Source organism: Vollenhovia emeryi, unplaced genomic scaffold (assembly GCF_000949405.1).
Source record: "Vollenhovia emeryi isolate VEMERY1.0 unplaced genomic scaffold, V.emery_V1.0 DF939175.1, whole genome shotgun sequence".
In the NCBI taxonomy this organism is placed as follows: domain Eukaryota; kingdom Metazoa; phylum Arthropoda; class Insecta; order Hymenoptera; family Formicidae; genus Vollenhovia; species Vollenhovia emeryi.
The window spans coordinates 213,176-233,858 of NW_011967191.1; the positions used below are offsets into that span (position 1 = coordinate 213,176).

The window sequence follows — 20,683 nt, forward strand, 5'->3', positions numbered from 1 at the left end:
TAATTAAAAGCGCGGTGCATAAACGAGATGTAACCGCGACAAAGTACCACGATTTACATTCAAATTTTAGACGAGTTAGTCTCATGAAATATGTATACGTTGATAAAGAGCCGTCGCCTCAACATGCAATCCGTTTCTCGTCACAAGTTGTCAAAGCTTAATTAGTCAAGGAACGTTACTTGTTACTAATGAAGGTGTGCAAATCAATAGTGTTTTATCCCTGCGTTCGTCGCGATCGAGTCTTGGAATCCGATAACGGAAAAGTAATAACACGTACGGAGCAACTCTCGCCACTGCTTGCCGGCTCGACGTTCGGCGAGCGAATGAGAAAGCGGCGACCTTCAGGTACACGATAGCACGCAAAAACATCACACGTCACCGCGCCGAGTGAAAAACAACAAAAAAACGTTGAGAATTCGTTGGCCCGTCTGCGTAATGGAAAATCCCGTACTTAATAATATTTTACATTACTTTGTTCCGTGACTGTTACTACGTTTTGTATATCATTCTGCGAACTTGTAGCTATTGATTAAATTAACGATTAAATTCTGTTCAACCGAGAAAATGTTTCGAAACAAAAATCGTTGTTACGTAAATTCTAATTACTAAGATTAGAGATTTGACTTCAATAGTTGATGCATATAAATGTATATTACTAATTGCAAATCTTCATTTATTATGAGCAAAAATTATGGAATTATATACTTTTATATTAATTTAAATTGGTATTAAATACTTTATTGGAAATAGCATTGCGCGCGCTATTTGGTTTTAATTTATATTTATTCGTGATCTTCACATATTAAGATTTTTTCATGTGAAGACGTAATCTGACGTTGACACTCTGTCAAAATGCATGTTACATGATTTCCGCACTGACAGATACTCGCAGTACAAAGCCAAGCGAGAAAATCAGTATCGCGGAACAGTGTCAATAATTAAATCTCTTATTATATATACCTTTTTAAGAAGAAGATTAGTTATCGTTGTAACTCATTAGAATAATAAGAATTTCTTTTATTTTCCTTCACTCAATTAGATATTTAATTTTAACTTCTTTTTCTTTAACTTTGTGTTTAGTCTCTAACTTTCTTTAAGTATATTTTTTCAGAAACTGTCAAAATTCACATGCAATCTAAAACATGACACGAACCTAAAGGAGAAGTGAAGCATATCGAGAAAACCAATCGGCATCGCAGAAAAGAGGTCTCAATTGTTCGATATTAACGACATTCAAGCCGGTAACATCTCTTTTTTTAGAAAGGGAAATATCCATTATAATCTATTGCCGCGAGATATTGCTGTTAGCTTTTCGCTAAACTTGTGTCTCGTCGAAAAAGAAACCCGTTAAAATTATTCTATTGTATGAAGACTGCTTTTTGTTAGCTCTTTCTTTTCGTCTCTTCTCTTTCCTTTTTTTTTACGCCAACTTCTGCATTGTTCTACACGCTCGTTCGTCGATAACTACTCTCGTTCGGAGGGAACTCTGTACTCTGACATCTGTACGGTGCCAAGTTCCTGGCTACTGGAAAATTGGAAGTACCGTACTGACCGTGTTTCATGTCGTTTGTCACGATGAACGACACGAAAAGCTCTGCCTGTTCTCCGCGAAAAAAAGTTGCTGGGACGTACACGTTCAAATGTGATTTATACGAAACCCAATGGTAAATTCATTGTTAACGCAACTGCGAACCTCCTCGCGAAAATATTTAATTTTCGAAAACTAGTATTCCGTTTGGTAAGTGAATGTCTTGTTAATAAATTACTTACATTTTGATTTCAATTTTAACTCTGGCTTGCACGTGATTTATCTAATTTTAAGTACATTACATAAATATACACATTTTATATTTTATTTTAATACGTTTATAACATTCGTATATTATATTTGTATACCGCATGAAATTTGCTTAATACTTGACAATGTTTTAATCGTGAATTTTGCAAACCACTCGCAACCGTAATCGCGGATATTGTCCGAGAAATTATGCATCCGGCTGCCTAGATATTATTAATAGATCTCCATGATCAACTTCCAGAGAGACAATTTGTATTTACATTGCATCCGGCCAAATCTATACAATTCCGTTTACACCGATACTGATTAATTTCTCAATAGTGCGACGATGCCGTGGCGCTCGAAAGAGCCGCTGGTATACTTTGCTTTTCGCAAAAGGAGAAAGGAGGGAGGCAGAAATATTTTACAAATATTTTTGAAAACGTTTAAGGAAGCTTCGTAAAAGAGCTGTTTTTAATTTCTTCCTAGGTGTGCACTACTCTTTCCGAACAAAAAGAGGAGAGAGTGGTCGCGGTCTCGGTCACGACTGTCGGAACTCACTGCACGCGTCGTTTGTACGTGGACCTTGCCACCGCTTTTACCGCCATCGCCTCCTCTAGAGATTCTATCTAAACTACCGCTTTTTACAGGCATGCAACCGCTTGCGCGGCACTGATGCACGAGCGCCCTTAACCTCGCGCGGCTTGCATCGGTCTCCGGGCTTCGATCGGGGGTGGTTGTTGGCAAGTGCTGGCGGTGCACAGTTGCGCCCAGTCAGACAGAAGTTGAATTTTCTCTCGAGTATGTGTAACGTAATCTCAAATTGCTGTACGTCACAAATAAACGTCGATATGTTTCTTCATTATTGTCCTACACTACTACAAGGGAATCGTCTGAAATTGTCTTCATACACAGGGTGTTCCGGGAGGGAAAGGTCAATATTGTGGGAGGTGATAGTATCGGTCATTTTAAGTAAAGTTCATATGAATATATCTCAACTCGTTAGTTATTTTATTAGTTTATTACACACGTTTCGACCCTATTTTTTGGGGCGTCCTTATCGAGTGATACTGCAAATCAACAACAACAAGTTATAACTCGACTCTGTCTTATTCGACGACGATAGCTGACTTAGGTGCGTTGCTTAACTTTACCCGTTTCACTTATCAACTTACATTATTTCATAATTACGTTGTTGATTTGCAGAATCGCTCGAAAAGGACCCCAAAAAATAGGATCGAAACGTTGTGTAATAAACTAATAAAATAACTGGCCAGTTGGGTTGACTGTAAGCTTCCAGTCTCAATTTTTAATCGTTACTGGTGACTATACGCAAACTCTCCTTTTGTGAATATATCCCATTCCCCACGGTTTCCGAGATAGAGCTATTTGAATGTACAGTTGTAAAAAGACAAGAAGGAAACACTACGTACTGTTTCTAATATTTAGTGTTCGAGTGATACATTTATTACAGATTCGGAATTCCGCGTGTGGGAAAGCGTCGACGGTGTTATTCAACAGCTGCAGTAGCACATACCATCACAGAAACCGTAAACATACAGCATATCTACATATTCGACATTTGCGAATATGCGAGGCATTTTGAACATTTCTACAATGTTATCAGCACAGCAAGTCAACAGACGTATAAGAGTAAATTCCCGCGGACGTTTATGAGGTTGGATGAAGGGTGAAGTGTACAGAAAAAAAAAGTGACTGCACGAGACATTCAAGTAGCTCTACCGCGGAAACAGTGGGGAATGGGACGTATATTAATATGAACATTTTTGCATAAGATGGCCGATACTATCGCCTCCCAGAATATCGACCTTTCCCCGTGGAACACCTTGTATAGAGGAAAGTTCCTTATTATGAGATGGGTTTCCACATAGACATAGTAAATATAGACTGAGCGTCCCATTGAATAAGCTGAAGCTTGCGAAGAGAGAGACGGAGAAGATTTAAGAAGACTTTCTTTCTCTGTCTCACCATCGTGACAAGGGAGAATCACGCCTGAGTAATACTGTGCAGGCACGATTCTCTTCTTTTACGATGATGTAAGACAAAGAAAGAAAGTCTTCTTAAATCTTCTCTCTCTCTCTCTCTCTCTCTCTCTCTCTCTCTCTCTCTCTTCACAAGCCTCAGCTTATTCAATGGGACGCACAGTCTACATTTACTATGTCTATGGGCTTTTAATGTGAGATAGCAGGTTTTTAACAAATTAAAGACAGAGTAGTTCTGAGTATAAAGCAGTCGTAGAGAAAACTCGGTCGGTGTAATAAATGCTCGGACATAAGAAAAATACGAGAAGGTGAATAACTCGGTTAAATTTGACATCTTAAAACCGGTTGGAAAGCCGGAAAGATAGACCAAATAATTGAGAAGCAATCTTTGAGAAGCCGTTAGAAACAAGAGGGTGATAAACTGTAAATGCTAGTTAGCACTAAAGTCCAACCGAAATGCCTATATAATATAACAACATAAATACAACATAATATAGGAGTTCATATGTATTGTACATACAGCGGACATTTACTGTGGGAATGACGTTTCGCAAGCAGTAGAGTATTGCTTGAGTCCGCACGAATTTCGTCAAAGGAAACCACGAAATCAACCGCGTTTGTTCCCAATACGTTCTCCTTGATACCTACATCGTCTCCTGAAAGTTCCAAGTGAAGCAAGTTTTGAAGACACCTAATCAGACTTCCATTCACTATGCGGTAAAGTGATTCGGGGCAAAACTTATGACTATGTCGAATCGCGGAGTCTAGCTTGCCAAAAGGCACAGTCACACGCGAACGCGATACGTTTTACATGTATGTACATATATATGTACATATTGTTTGATAAATATATGCCACGCTCGAAATGTATGGCGAGCTGTATTACGTGTGTATTAATACTTCTCGTAGAACTGAAATTGTGTTTGTCTTCGTCTTGTTTTATCAGCGACTAAATTGTCGAGTTCTGTTTAATCTTGAAAGTCCGTTTTTAAATTCTGAAACTTCCGTTCTTAAAAAAAAAATCACGTGAAGTAGAGTAAAATTTCATTGTTGTCTCTTTTTCGCAATTCTAACCAGCTCTTTCGCCGTGCTTACTTTCTGAACAGCTGTTATCACAGAGATCATTTAACCTTCCAAGTTAATATTCTGTAAAATAATGTACCACGAAAAAATTCTTTATCAGACGGTATAAACGGCGTTCGTATACCACTTTTCTGCAGAGATTACACAGATTTCCCCGTTATTTATCCACAATCAGCGCTATCGATTTCGGTCGACCAGACACTTTGCGAGCGCAAATATTGAGAAAGTATATACCATCAAACAGCACCTGAAGGTGTTTCCAAGCAAGTGCGATGTGTTGTCACGGTCGCAGTTGTCGGTTATCGGCAACACAAGGGCGCCATTGTAAATCAAATTCTCTATCAAAAAGCGAAATTGGATGTGTATTAATCTGCTTTGCAAACACCGCAAACCTGCAAGCTTCGCTTGCATCCCTCGCAGTTGACACAACCACCGTTTATTTGGACAGAGAAGGATTTGCTCAATGGTTTGTTTTATCCTCTTTACAGCTACCTCAAATAGTCTTTCATCGAAGATTACTAAGTAATCCTTTTTTTTGTAAAATGTTTTATTCGGAAGAAATCTCTTGTTTTTCGCGAGATGTATTTCACGCATTTTCGATAAATATATAACATGTGGAAAATTAGATTATTTTTGAAAATTAATTAAAGAAACGAAACAAGTAAAAAATTGAAGAAGAATAATTACTGGAAAATGGCATTTAAAAGAAATCAAAGAACGAAGCAAAGTTCTGCTTTTCCCGACGTGCTTATCCGTGGGGAAAGGCTAAATTTAACTCGAACGGCAGGCAACTGCATACCGTGTGGGCAAATAATGTTTATCTAATTAAGTCTCGCGTGGCGAGGGTCAAGTCGCGTGCCGGCGACAGAATTAAAGTGCAATTCTGCTTCGTGGCAAAATTAAGTTCTCACCTTCTCTCTTGCACGTCTGCTTAGCATAATCACGCGTATTTACATTTATTACGCGACTCCCCTAATTTATTCCCGTCGTTACGTCCCGGCTCGTTCTTTTCGCGAGATTCACCTCGTTTTAAGTCCTGAATTACTAACGCAAAGCTCCCAGCACAAAAGTCGCAAAACGTGAGGTTGCATATATCTTGATACATTCTCAAAATAAAGAATTTTAAGATTAGCAGAAATTATAGTTAAATATAGTTAAATAAAATAATGGGAATAAGAGTCATTCAATTTACAATTAGATTAACAAAACTAAATACATACGCATAATGAGAATACTAAAGATTACTTCACATAAATACAATCACACACAAACGCGCGCGCGCGCGATAAACAATAGGTATGTGTTTAATTTGTGTATTTTAGATTCTATTTATAAGTAGTAACAATAAGAAGTGTAACAAAACGAAATTCATATCTCAAATTTTTATTATAAAAATCCAATAAAAGTGAAATTTTTTGAATGGTTTAAAAAGTTGAAATAGACGCGTAGACAACATCTTTATACTGTTATTGCGGTTAATATTATCATATGCCTCGGTGGTCGAATTGGTGAGACGCCCGCCTAGCGTGTAGGGAAGTCCAGATTCAAACCCTGGCTGAGGTAATATTTTTCGCAATAAATTTTCTGTATTATTAAAATTGCCATATACGGTCAAGAAAATGCTGATGTTGAAATTTTTTGCTTCTAGCACTTTTTATGAATCGAAATGCGAATACTGGCTCGTGAAATCGAATTAAATTTACTGCATTTGATTCACCAAACTTCGGAATATTACGTCATCGATAGAGAAATTACCATGACAATTGACGTCCTTAATAACGCATTAGCGACCTAATTAATACCTCGCCGAAACTAATTTAATGAGGCTTGTTCCATGATCGCGCAATGTTGTTCAGCAAATGTATGTGCGTGTATGAGAGAGAGAGAGAGGGAGGGAAGGGAGAGAGAGAGAGAGAGAGAAGAGAGGAAGCGGTGGTTTCAGTTCGGGTTTCTCTCCGGGAAATAGCTTCCGATTTCGGAAATTGCCAGGCGGGATATTGGTTCTCTCTTCTCGTCGATAATATTTACGATACCTTCCGATTTCCGTGTGTGGATCTTACTTGAATCTATTAGGTGATGTTCTCGATATACATATACAGCATTGCAATATACGATGCAATAACTTCCATTGAGAAATTCCGCTTTGTACTATGAAACGGATTCGTGAAGGTATAAGTATAATTTTCGTTCGTACGAGATTCGCGATTTTTCCATATTATTCATTTCATTTCCAATCCATAATATTTTTATAAGTTATTATTTTATACCTGTTTCATTTTGCAGAGGTATATTTATTGCATACGTACATTTATTGTATAAGTTTTTATCTTACACAATTGTACATAACATCTTTTGTTGCTGACAATACACGGTCTCTCATTAAAGTATGTTTATCTTACTGCTAAACGTAGTTGTCATCCGTATTTTCACTGGTAATAGGTACATGTATTATTACAGCATACTTATAATAAGTATTGTAAAATTAAGGTAATGTAGAATATGTTCGTCTCGGGATAAATAAAACTCTTGTACACGTTAAGATAATTAGGTCAAAAATGATAAAGTTACAGATTTTCTTTAAATTTGCAGCAAAACTAATTTAGATGTCAATGTGAACGGTAATGCTTTGCGAATGTGGCAACGTAGGTTATGCCATTCTCTCTGTTTTCTTGGTTAAGTAAGTGTTCTTTGCGTTTTCGCTTCTGCTCTAACACTTTCCTTTTTATAAACCGCCATTTATATCGCAACTGATTTTCGATTATGATAATTAAAATATCTTTTCACAATTTATCGCATTCACGACGAAAAGTGATGTTGCCACGATGTGAACGCTGTGCTAACACTGCGCAATTCAGAATACTATTTCATTTTCTGTAACTCTTTCTTATCTAATCGGTTCTTAATATTCTAAGAGAAGCAATAGTGTTTAACAATCTGTTCTTGAATTTAGTATAAAAGAATTCGTTGTCTATTGAACTTTATTGGTCAAGTCTCATTTTGACTAGCATAATTGAGAAAGAACTACCTTAAACAAAATACTGAAAATAGACAACTATACGATATAAGCTATTATGAAATAATATTTTGTAGAACTTTATAAACTATTTTATTTTATTATATATAGGATTATACAGAATTGAAGTAAATTATATAAAAAGATATGAAACACTGTACAAATAAAAGATATGGAATATTAAATATTACTTCTCTAACATATCCGCGAATAATAAATAGTTTAATTTTATTTTATAAATTGCTCTGCTTTGAAAATTAACCGCGTTTTAAATTTTCATCATGACACGTTTCTCAATTAACGAATCGTTTGTACAACTTTTAAAGTACCTTTTCCCAGGAATGATCAATTATTTTTTTCTCAACGAAAATAGCTCAACGAAATTTTTATCCTCGTCGTTAGCGAAAAGGGAAAGGTACTGGCTGGCACGGACGCACTGCTAACTTGATGGGGTTTAATTGAATTTTCAGACTGTCCGAGTCGACAGATAAAACTACGCTAATGAAAACGCCCGATGAAACGGGCCGGAGCCATATGCAAATCTGTTGATTACTCTCCCGTGTATTCCTTCTGTGTATTCAAACTGCTTTCGCAGGAATTCAATCGAAAGACAGCCCGTTTCTTTTTCTTTCTTTCGTTATCTTTATCCATCTACTAAAACATATATCAACATTCAAAGTATGAATAAGTTTTCTAAACAAAGATTTCTCGAGGCAAAAATTTTTGAAATATATAAAAGTAAAATTACTTATAGCGAATCCGGTTGCTTGCACCAATACATACTGATTGTGAGTGTACTAAGGCCTGTTTATGATCAATTTTTATATTTAACTCTGTGTTAAATACATGTTCAAAGAGTATTAAGCCAAAAAAATGATCCGTATGGATGCTATACGGATCATTTACTGGCTAAGAAATATATCAAGGGATATCCAAGACGATCCTTAAATATAAGAATTGACTGTAAACAGGTCTTAGTGTGCACTAAGTGCGCACTAGTACAATGGAATTCGCAATTAGAATACCTAAAAACTAATATCCAATATCTTAACCCTCTATAACGCCATGTATCGTTGCGTTTCTATAACAATTTCAACACTCGCGCATGCGACTGCGATAGCAAAACTCGCAAGCACCAATAGCTGCGTTCGACATTGTAAATCTGAGGCATCGGAGTGCTGTTCCTCCCTTTCTATCTCTTCTCCTCTCTCGCTCACTCCAATGCAAAAGTGCACTCCAACGCCTCGGATTTGCAATACCGAACGCAGCTAATATTATTGCGCAAACTTTCACCGATATTTCGTGGCTACATAATATTAACGATCGATCGACACATGGCTTTAACATTTAAAATGAAGAGCATCTACCGATATTCAGCCGATCAGTGATTGTACTAACAAAGCAATTTTCAGAGAATAATAATAGCAGGTTCATTTTATTTAAAAAAAACCGAATTGCTTGAAAATTAAAGAAAAAACTCCAATTAAGAAATTTCTTCCAAGAGATTGTTAATTATGTAAATATAATGACTAGTAATTAAATACATAATAATCAAATTGATTAATTCGTTGGAAAATTATATAAAATTATATATAATGTCTTAAAGAAATACATATATGTATAACGCATATACACGTATTTAAATAACTATTAAATATTCGTAGTAATAAATATTGAAATATGATCAAATATTTAACCGTCTAAAAAAATTAAAGTGAAAACTGAAGAAATGAAATCAAATTATGTAGTTAAAAACAGTGAGAAAGTTCAATAATAAGAGAGAGAGAGAGAGAGAGAGAGAGAAATTAATGTGAGGGTGTTTCAGAATACTAGAAAGCGCGAATCTCTCTCTCTATCTTTCTCGAATGCGAGTACCTCCATCATCGCAATATAATTATCTTAGAATATGGTTTTGACAGTAGGAAAAGTTGGAAATACTTGACCGCGTCTGCACATGTGTTTATGCTGGCAATCAACAACTTGACTTCAGCATTATTTTCCAGACGAGGCGTATAATATGTGAGCGTACTAAACATTCGCGGAATGCAATCTCATTGAAGTACAAGCTCACATGCATATCTGACCATTCAAATTATCGAAATTGCACGCAATTTCATTAACCAGAGAATATGGTATGTTATTTATTCATTTAAACTTTACAATATTTTAATTTTTTAATATTAAATCAATTTCGATAGAAATAAATGTATTAATTTCGCGCATGAGTTTAACAAGTGTATTATTTGTTACCGATTTATTTTACTTACAATCTAAATTTTTACTTCAATTAATACAAATTTTATTAACTCTGAGAAATAGATTTTAATTATTTTTATTATTAAAAAAATTAATTAAAGTAACAGATTATATAAAAGATTTAAAATAGCTAAATTGTCAATTTCAAACAATTTAACAATTTTAATAACCTCATTTTTCTTGTTTCTGTAAAAGTAACAAGTTCTTTAAAAAATAAAGAGTTATTCGTTAATAAGAAATGTAAGAAAAACTTCCTACCTAATTCAGACTTCAACTTATTCTTGTAAATTTAAAAATTTCTTAAGTATGGAGATTTACTGGAGATTTGATCAAATCCATTCACGCGAACTGTTATGACACTCATTGATAATGCGAATAGCTCACAGTGATTTTATTAATGGACCACGAAATCCTATTTTCCCGCGTGAATAATGCTCGCTTTCGATTGCCAATCATAGATAATTGCAAATCGCTCTCACCACATGATGAACCGTGTTAAAGATTTCGCATCAGTCTATAAATTTCGCACGTTGATTAAAGCGACTGAAGAACCAAAGTCTCAGGAAATACAGCTAAATATAGATATATCTATAATTAGTCCCTCTACATTTTTTGTGTCAAGGAAAAATTAATATAAATCTTTTCGAAAAATTCTACAGCTTTTGTTAAAAGACATTACAAAATAAAAGATTATTGAGATTATTATTACGTAGATACTAATCTATAAGAATAATATATTATTCTATTTATACAATATAATACAATTAAAACATTTTATAAATATTTAAAATTATTGTTTTATAATAATATTTTATCTCTTGCAATTATTGTACACAAAGACATTCTGTTATCAAATTATATTATTGATTGAATATAGCACTAAATTGATGTCGCCGCTAAAATGGATTGCGGAGGATATTATTAGTGAGGTCCTATATAGGGTGACAAAACGCGTTTCACTGCGTAATCGCGCAAAATACGCCATGGATACTGCAGTAGAAATAGCGGATTCTGTTCACCATTCTATACGTGGGAGTGAAGGGGACATTCGCGTTCGTATAATGGCTTAAGGAGATAAGAGGATTTCACGCGAGCGAGCATTTACCATTTCTATCGAAATATACGACCGCGCCAACAGACGCACGACGCGAGAATATGCGTTTCAAGTCTTGATTGCTGCATTAAACTTGCGACGTGAGTGTAACTGTCGCTTGCTAATTCTTATCATTTCGTCGCACAAGTCGAGTTCGAAAATTTCTGCTGAGACGTTCCGCGTTCTTGAACTTGAATTTGAATTCGTAACTGCACGGGGAGAGAATTTTCTTTTCAAATTTACCCTGAAAATCACGTAATCGTGGGACAATATGACATTTCCAAGAACATTTTACTAGTAAAATGTATACTGAGTATAATTACTTGTAAAAAGTATGGTAAAATTTCAAGAAACTCTCGTAAAAGTTTTCAAAATGCCATCTCCCACGATTACATGATTTTCAGGATAAATTTTAAGAGAAACTCTCCGTATACATACGACAAGTATATGTGTAAAAGTTCTACACAGATAACGACCTAAAAGATTGCTAATTAAAAGCCGAGTATTCTTTATTATGTATCATTTTCTATTCTATATACCAAATGTTTTAAATATTTCCGTGAACGAAGTAACCTTTCTAATAAAAATTCTCTTTCTGAAATTATGAAGAGCGACAAGAGTTTAAGACATCGCACGTCAGATGTCTAAGTAAACTTATAGTTTATTAATTCGATAAAGTGAGCCTTCATCTCGGCTCTTGCTATTTATTCTTAGAAATATAATCAAGCGCACGCACACATAAACGGAGTTCCACTCACCGTTAACGGCGTGGAGCTCCGTGGGCACCGCGAAGTGTGCTGTGTGAAGAGCTAGCTCACCGGTATCGGCAGCGGCCTGCAACAACATCTGTTGATGATGATGGTGCCGGGATGAGCGATGATGGTGCACGCTATTGAGAACAATATTGCTGGACGTCCGGCTGAGCGCTTTTCGTTGCCGAATCGCCTCTTTGTATATCTTGCAGTACATGATAATCATCACTAGGCCTGGGATCCAAAAGGACACGCAAGAACTGATAAGCGCGTACGGTAAATTCACTCGAAACTCGCAGCTCTGTAACATCAGGGAATGTCGCAAATTATTTCACTTATAAATAATTAATTTTTAAACAGCTGATAAATGAACGCGATAAAAAGTATAAACACTTAAAAAATTTGCATAAAAAGAACGAGGCAGTCCTTTATTATCGCTGGAATTAGAATCTTTCATTTTCTTTTTAATTTTTAGAAATTTAAAATAATCCGTCTTTCACACCAAGACAGCTTATATTGCTAAGGGGCTAACGACAATTACCATATTCATAACTCATACATTAATCACTTTTTTGACATTTAAAGGAAAACGAACTCCCACGTACCTGCGGGTGCTTCACCATGTACTCCAGGTGTTCTTTTGTTGTATACCACCCCATGAAAATTGGAATGAAGCTTATCAGCGCCGGCAGGGCCCAAGCGCTACCCAGCATACATCCCACAGTACTTTGCTTCATTATCACCGTGTACTCAAGCGGACTCACTATGGCGTAATACCTGTCCACACTGATACAACAAAGATGGAGGATGCTAGCGGTGCTAAAGTACACATCCAGCGAGTTCCACAGATCGCACATGACCGTCCCGAAGAGCCATTTTCCTCCCGAGAGCTCCACCGAGGCGTTGAAGGTCATGGCGCACATCGCCACCAGGAGATCGGCCGCTGCCAAACTGACGACGTAACAGTTGGTGACTACTCGTAATCTGCGATGCCTGCGCACGCTGGCGATCACCAGCATGTTACCCAGAACCGCCGTGACTATGATGGTACCCATAATGATACCCTTGATCACCATTAACAGCAAGTTCACATTCTCGGGGAGATTTTCCACCGTCGGGTTTTCCGCGGACGACGTTAGATTTACGGCTGTTGTTGTGGTCGCTGTCGTGCTGGAGACGATAATGGTGTTGTTGATGAGGACTGACGAAGACGTGGGTTCTTCTTGAGGTAGGCCCGTCGACATCGCCGCCATTACGTTCAACATGGTGACGGGGGATGCGTCGTTGGTCGGTTCACCATTTACGTTACGGAGAACGATTTCTCTTCGACAATCCCTCGCTCATTTTGGACCTCGTGGTGTTCGAGAGTCCATCGATGGTAAAGAGGGCGTAGTCAGATGAATTACTCTTCTTTTTCATCATCACGAATAGAGAGAGATCGATTATCCCTCCTTAGAAAAGCATCATCGTGATACTCATTTATATGTACGCCAACTTGTTCCGTATTTTGATTTAATTACGTAATTGTGGTGACTGATATTCGGTATTATTAGATAATGCAACAAGTATTTCGAGATTCTTTGAAATTTCTTGAATTAATTATAGATGCTTTTGATGGATATTTTGTTGCGTTATAATGAAAATAGAAAAAATATTTCAGTATTCTTCAAAATCTCTCGAGAAAATTATTTTTTATTTCAAGATGCGTGATTGTGATTTTCGTTCTTGATTTGTATCGGTGGTCCAAGTTCCGGTTTATTTATAGTACAATAGCGAATGCACAATTGTGATGCTACAAGTTTTTGTTAGCGAAAATAATATGTTGCATAGCACCATTCTGTATGTCACTTCTGCCAAAAGTGACTCAAATATACATATATGTACATATACTTTTAATACATATATATTGTTTAATTCCTTTCTATCTTTTGATTTATTCTTTAGTTTTATTCTATCTTTGTTGTTCTTAACTGTACTCTTCGAAGATCTTATACATGTATATATTAAATATATTTCTTTATACATATAGTGTCGTCCACATATATGTAATTAATGTGGATATTTTTTTCTAGGATGAGTCTCGTCCTCCTCAATTTCTAACTTAAGTCTTTTGAGCATTCCTGTAAACATTTCGTCATTTTCTGCACAATTTAGTCTAAGTCGCACTAAATTGTCTCGCGATAGTTTCGCACGGATTATTGTTATTAATTTATCCATGATTGGCATTTGTTGGTCCAGGCGCGAATTTTTAATCAATTGCAGGAATAATGCCGATTTATAATGAGGATTAAAACTCCATTTTGATTGCCACGCATGATAGTTTAATAAGCCTCGCCGTTCGATCTAGCACCATTTCCGATAACATATCGAGGTTTTTGATGACACTCAATAACTCTGTAAAACGACAGGCAATTGTATATGCGCCGAATGCGATTTGTCCGATCTACTTTTCGATGGACCGATATAAATTCTACCAAAATGAATTATTCATTTTAATCAACTTGTTCCGGTCGACGAGGACAATCAAAGGATTCTCATTAATCGCACGTAACCAAATCGCTCATCTTTGAAAGAACGAAATTTAGGGTATTAATTTGTTTAATTTACTTTAACACCTCTATATATTAATACGCGATGCATTTCCTCAATAATTTATGCGGTAACGCGGTTGAATCTGAATTTCGAGAAAATTTCACGTGGAACGTCGCCAAAGCCAGTGATCGAAGAGATTAACACGTCTAACCTTTCACTTTAAACTTGACTGCATGATATGCTCGTTAAAATCTATACTTATTAACGTACTTGCACAAGATAGATGATGGATATTAATATAAGAAGGCCTCTCGGAACTTTCAATTATCTAAATGTTTCAGTAGATATGTGTATGTGTTACAGGCGATGCCATTAAGAGGATTTACTTGCGGATGAACCTCTATATAATGCAATCGCCCCTAGCTAGTGGTTAGCTATAATAGAGAGAGAGAGAGAGAGACAGACAGACATTTCTTAGCAAGTATATTTAAGCATGACTATAATCTAGAGCTATGGCTAGAATAGATCGATATCAAGAGATCTAATAAAAGCATTTCACAAACACTTATACTGACGAGAGAGCAAAACTCTTTACTTCTAACTTAAGTAACGAAAATGTATCAATTTGTACAAGCCAATGAGTCTGTATACCATCACAAACATTATACATTCAGCTAGTCGAAACTTTCATAGTTTAAATTGTTTCAACTGTTTCCTTATATTAGCTTGATGTATTTTACGATTAAACAATGTACATATTAATAATAACGACGGAAACAAAATACAGACGCAAAAATAATAAATGAAGATTCTCTCGCGAGAATTTCGAGAGATGCATAGTCACACGAATTGTACAACTCGAGAATTGTATGAATCATAATTATCAGTCACGTTGTCGCTCTTAAAAGGAAAGCAGCGTAACTGAGCGATGTAGTGAGATGAGAATACTTTATCCTATTTTATTTCTTGACATTACACAGCAGCAGGATATCATCCAGATGCGATATAATCGCACGACTGTATATCAGTAGTCGACATAATGAAACATCGAGCGGATTCTCAGGATGCTCGTTCGCTCGCGGCGATCTTTAATTACTACATCGTCATCGGCGGAATGGTGACACAGTGGCAGCATATTAAACGCGAAAGGAGGTTAATGACTTCCCGGTTCTTGCGGCAGAAATATTGAGAATGAGGGAAAGAAGGGTTCTTCCTCGTTGCCCGAATAACAATCAACGAATGCATTATGGCGAGAGATGCTTGGCTATTGTTTTAAATATATTACGGTAATTATTATTTTCCGCGATAATAAATACTAATTTAGAATATAAAAATTGTTGGTAAACATAAACATAATGTAATGAACGAATGTGACATAAAAGAACACAAAGAAATTACAAAACTTCTTGACAAATTTTTATAACATAATATAGTATCTTGCATTACATACAAAATACTAAACGTTATATAAAAAGCGTGCTTACGAATAATACATTATTTATTTAAATAATAAACTTATTTAAGTTCAATGAAACAAGATTATTTTGTTGAGATATTTGAAAACATTTTTAACAAAAACTTCATCAAATGTTTCTGTATCAAATGATCCTGTAACTCTTTATTTTTACTGTTTACTGAATTTGACTTTTACGAGAAATATTGAAACGATATACAGAGATTCATTATATCTCGAAAATCTTTTTCAAATCCTTTATTTAAAGTTTTGCCTCAATATTTTTATTTTTAAAAGAAACATTCAAAATATTCACAAAGGGATTATCAATCGTTCTATTTGCATGTTTCCATAATTTTTACATTAAAGATTTGTACTTTTTATTTAAAAAAAACCTCTTTCCCATCCTAAGGATATCGATATCGCATTATTTTTGCAATTTAAATAGGTACTATTATGTCTTGATTTCTTTTAATGGAGGATCCGCGGTATCGCAAAATTTAGATCGCCCTCGATTCGAAGCTTCGCCTACCTTCTAAGTAATTACAAGACAAAGCAAAAGTAAAGAAAAACTTTTAATCAGCCAGCGGCTTCCACTTAAAACGATTCGTCGTGAAACTCGGCCGTGATTTATTGTAAAAAGGAGGAAAATTGAAATATCTCCAATTATGAAAAGCGAACAGATAAGGTTATTAAATAACACAGTTAAATTAAGAAATTAAATTGAAATAATTTCAAAAGAATTAATGTAGCTTTTTTTTCGTAAACTGATTAATTACAGTGAAATAAAAATATAATTACAAAAAGTAATTTGGAAATTAAATAGTATTTTTGACTCGATATGAATCATAATTTAAAAGAATTAATATTACTGTTCAAAAATAAATGTACATTTACAACAACACTTAACAATAGTAAATGATATAATATATCTATTCTCTATTATTTATATACAATATATATATTTATTATATATTGTTTACGTTACTTCTAAATTTTTATTTATAGATTTTTATACGTCTATAATATTGACAAGAATAACACAATAAGATAATTGAGACAGCAATCTGAAATAATTATATAGCATAATCATAAAAAGTTAGTAAAAATTTATGTGCGATGATAGGAAGAAAGCGTATATACTATATATAACGAAGATATAACGAAGTAGATATAATGAACTTCTAACATCTTTCTAACGAATTTCCGTCAGGAAATTGCTGACTTTCTTTACCGTGGTATCCTTAACGTCGTATTCTTCCGTGAATCCTTGCGTCTACATACGCAGCCTTAAAAGGGGATCAAATTCTTTGCACAGGGGTTAGTGGATAGATAGAGGATATTGTTACCGTAAGCAGTTTACGTCGCTATTACCCTGGTACAACTAGCGTTTATAAAAAGGTTTGCGTTTTAAATAAGACATTAAACTATTCTACTTCTATATAATGCTTTAATAATGTCTAATGGAACAATTCACTGATATTTTTAACAATAATAGCAAGAAGTAATGTGATACACTTTGCACTTTTTACTTTATAATTACTCAACAAATATATGTGTAATCCTTTAATATATTCTAAAATATAACATTGTAGTATATATTAGTGGCCAACAACATACACACATACATTAATATAGTGGCTAATATTTTATTTTATTTTGTATTATTGAGACAAACATTATATTAAAATGATTTTAAAAAATAACACATGATTTAAAGATGCCTTTTTAAATATGTTCCTGAAAATATTTTTTAAGCACATTAAAATTTCTCAGAAAATAATGTTCAAACACATATGTTATTCAAAATTCAAGTATATCCAAGGTTTATGTTTAAAACAAAAATAATCACAATTTAATCATCTTTTATAGCATTCTTTATGTTATGATTTATTATCTATGGAAATATTGTAATATAATTTTAATGGATTAGTACATAATATGAAAATTTTATATTATATTGTACTTTTTAATTCTATTTTTTATTCTACTTCTCTTACTCTTTTGATATTCTTAATGTATCTTTATAAAAGTATCTTCCTAAAGATTATATTATATATATGTATAAATAAACCAATTAAGCGTATTTTTACCAACGCAAATACAGAAATAAATGGAGTACATCTCTCTTGGATGTTTATACGTGAGTTGTGTGTTATAAATTGTAATCGGATACTCGCGTGTTTGCGCGGAATCTAATCTTGAAGAATCCGAAATCTCCGCGAGGAAGAGCTTTCTCCTCGAATTACAAATTCGCGCGCTTATCAGAATCGATGATTCCTCTCGATCGTGTTACGAGATTTCAAAAAGAGCTACTACAAAAGCTGAAAAAAAATGCTAATACTTGAGACTGAAAAGCTGTTTCAGGAAATGGAAACGTTTCCCTGAAGATTTAAAAAAGAAAAAATATTTAAAGAATACAAAATAGTTTAGTACTTGAATAATGTAAGAAAGAAAGGAAAAATATATATCTTTTTTAAAGGAAATGAAACAACACTCAGTGAATGTAAATGGAAGTCTCCAACTGTTGTAAAAATATTTACTATAACACAAATATGTTTTTCGTGGTTATTGTAAAAAAAAACATTGTCACAGGCGATGTAACAAATAAATTTGTTGACCGCACATGCATTCGCAGTATTAATACAATCGCAATTTGAGCCCATATCACCCAATATACTAGGTCGACAAATATTGGGCGAATTTTTCCCGCTTGGATTTGTCAACATTCTTGTTTTTGCAAACAACAACTACGATTCGTTTCGCTTCGTTCAATCAACTCGACAGGATGGTTATTAAAATTGCGAATGAAGTTAATCAACAGGAATATGCGTCGGAACTCGTTTCCACAATGGCAAGAAGAAACAAGAAGAAACAAAAGCAAAGCATCAGTTATGAGGTATAACATTAAAAGATATGCATATACTGCAAGGCGCATACTCAATGTGTGGAATTCTATCTGGTATAAAAATGTTCTGCATTTTTGCTTTGCTTTTCTACTTTGTATTCAGTAACATTTAAACACAGTTAAATTATATTTCTGAGAATAAAACTTGAAACGACTTCGAGGAAAATGTTACATTCACAAAACTCTTGAGAAAGAGAGAGAAAGACAGACAGACAGATAGACAGAGAGAGAGAGAGAGAGAGAGAGAGAGAGAGAGAGAGAGAGAGAGAATATAAACGAGTTATTTTTATGTATAAAAATATTTGATTGCGTTTAAATTGTATTAATAATAATAGAATTAAACACCAAGCAAACAGGTGATCTTTTTAGGTACTAATTAAAGTAAGTTTTCGCCTAGTAAATCTTCATTATTCTAATTAACTTTATAAAATTTTTAATTGCCACACATTAAAATCACATTTTTAAATCAATTTTAATCGGATTAGTCAGACGATAAATGTTTATTTAATACACAGCTATTCTATCTATAATTAAACATAATCGGATAAGATTTTTTTTTTTCGATATTTCACAATTTCTGTAGATACAAATTTCACACAAGGTACGCGAAATAACCTGTCAGCTGCCGTTGCGTCGAAAAAGTGCAAACAAAAGTTCATAAATTTTACGAATACTATATGTATATATACATATATATATATACATATATATATCTGTCTTTCTTTTTCCATCGCGAATGCTATATAAAACTCATGCTAAAACGCAGCAGCAGTGTAATCGTCGCACTGGCTCACTGGCGTACAGCCAGACACTTTTTGCACTGGCAAAAGAGCGTGACTAAAATTATATGACGGAAATATAAAAAAAGGAGGAAAGATTCTGTGCGGTACTCCGTAATAATGGGATATTGTATGTATGAAAAAATCGGATGATACCGTGTAATAATTCACGTAGTAAATACACGATGGAAACTTAAGGTACTTTGCGTCAGAGGTATCCGCTTATTATTTATAATACGATTTGTTTAACGCGGAACATTAACTGCTAACAAATAATTTAACAATTAGATAATAATTATTAATTAATCAGATTATCTATACCACAATTTGAAACAAGATTAAACTAAAGTAATTACGATTAAATTATATCACAAAACTATTGCAAAGTCTATTATGAATTTTCAGAGGTAACGCGAATTAATATCTAAACAATGCCTCATTTCTGTAAAGAAGGTGGTTTGGAAATATTGCGCAAGCGATAGGTTTCGATATACGTGCATCGTTGGATAAAAGTAGGTCGGAACGAGTGGCAGTGCAAGCACCGCTTTTCATGGAGCATTAGTTAGATAATTACCGGCAATTAACTGCACCTTCCGAGTGCGGTAATGCATCTTCTTCCTAGCATCAGCACAATATGCTACCGTAGATCAAAGTGTAGTTAATAAAGGTTCAAAGTCAAAGCAAATATAAATACAAATTGTTTTGTTTCTTATTGTATCAAAAGAGAAAATAAGAAAAATTAATGTAATTTCGGCGCATTCGTTAAGTTCGATCAAATTGGTAGAAGACATTAACCAAACAAATCATGTAACAAAATTAAATAAATCAGATATATAATTTATATATAAAAAGAGAAAGCAGTTTTTTAAAACTGCTTGTTGCTTTCAGAAAGCGTCTTTCTAAAGTTATAATTAAGGTCGCGGAATTGAAGTACTTAATTTGATATGCGCATACTTTTAACGATCCAACTTTAATTACCAATTTCATTTAGTTGCAGTGTGTGCACTGCAACAAAATAAAATAAAAATAGATTT

At 34.4% G+C, this 20,683-nt stretch overlaps 1 protein-coding gene across 3 annotated transcripts in view; it reads right to left on the reverse strand.

Moving 5' to 3' along the window:
* LOC105563433 (octopamine receptor beta-3R-like) overlaps positions 1 to 20,683 on the reverse strand; it is a 95,749-nt gene that overhangs the window by 71,378 nt on the left and 3,688 nt on the right. For 2 of the 3 annotated variants that reach the window (XM_012015023.1, XM_012015024.1), the window contains exons 2-3: positions 12,583 to 14,371; positions 11,984 to 12,278 (exon numbers count right to left, since the gene is read on the reverse strand). In XM_012015023.1, the coding sequence (XP_011870413.1) occupies positions 11,984 to 12,278; positions 12,583 to 13,242 (955 nt within the window). In that variant the 5' untranslated portion in view covers positions 13,243 to 14,371. The remainder of the gene's footprint in view (positions 1 to 11,983; positions 12,279 to 12,582; positions 14,372 to 20,683) is intronic. The other variant, XM_012015029.1, reaches the window with a different exon arrangement.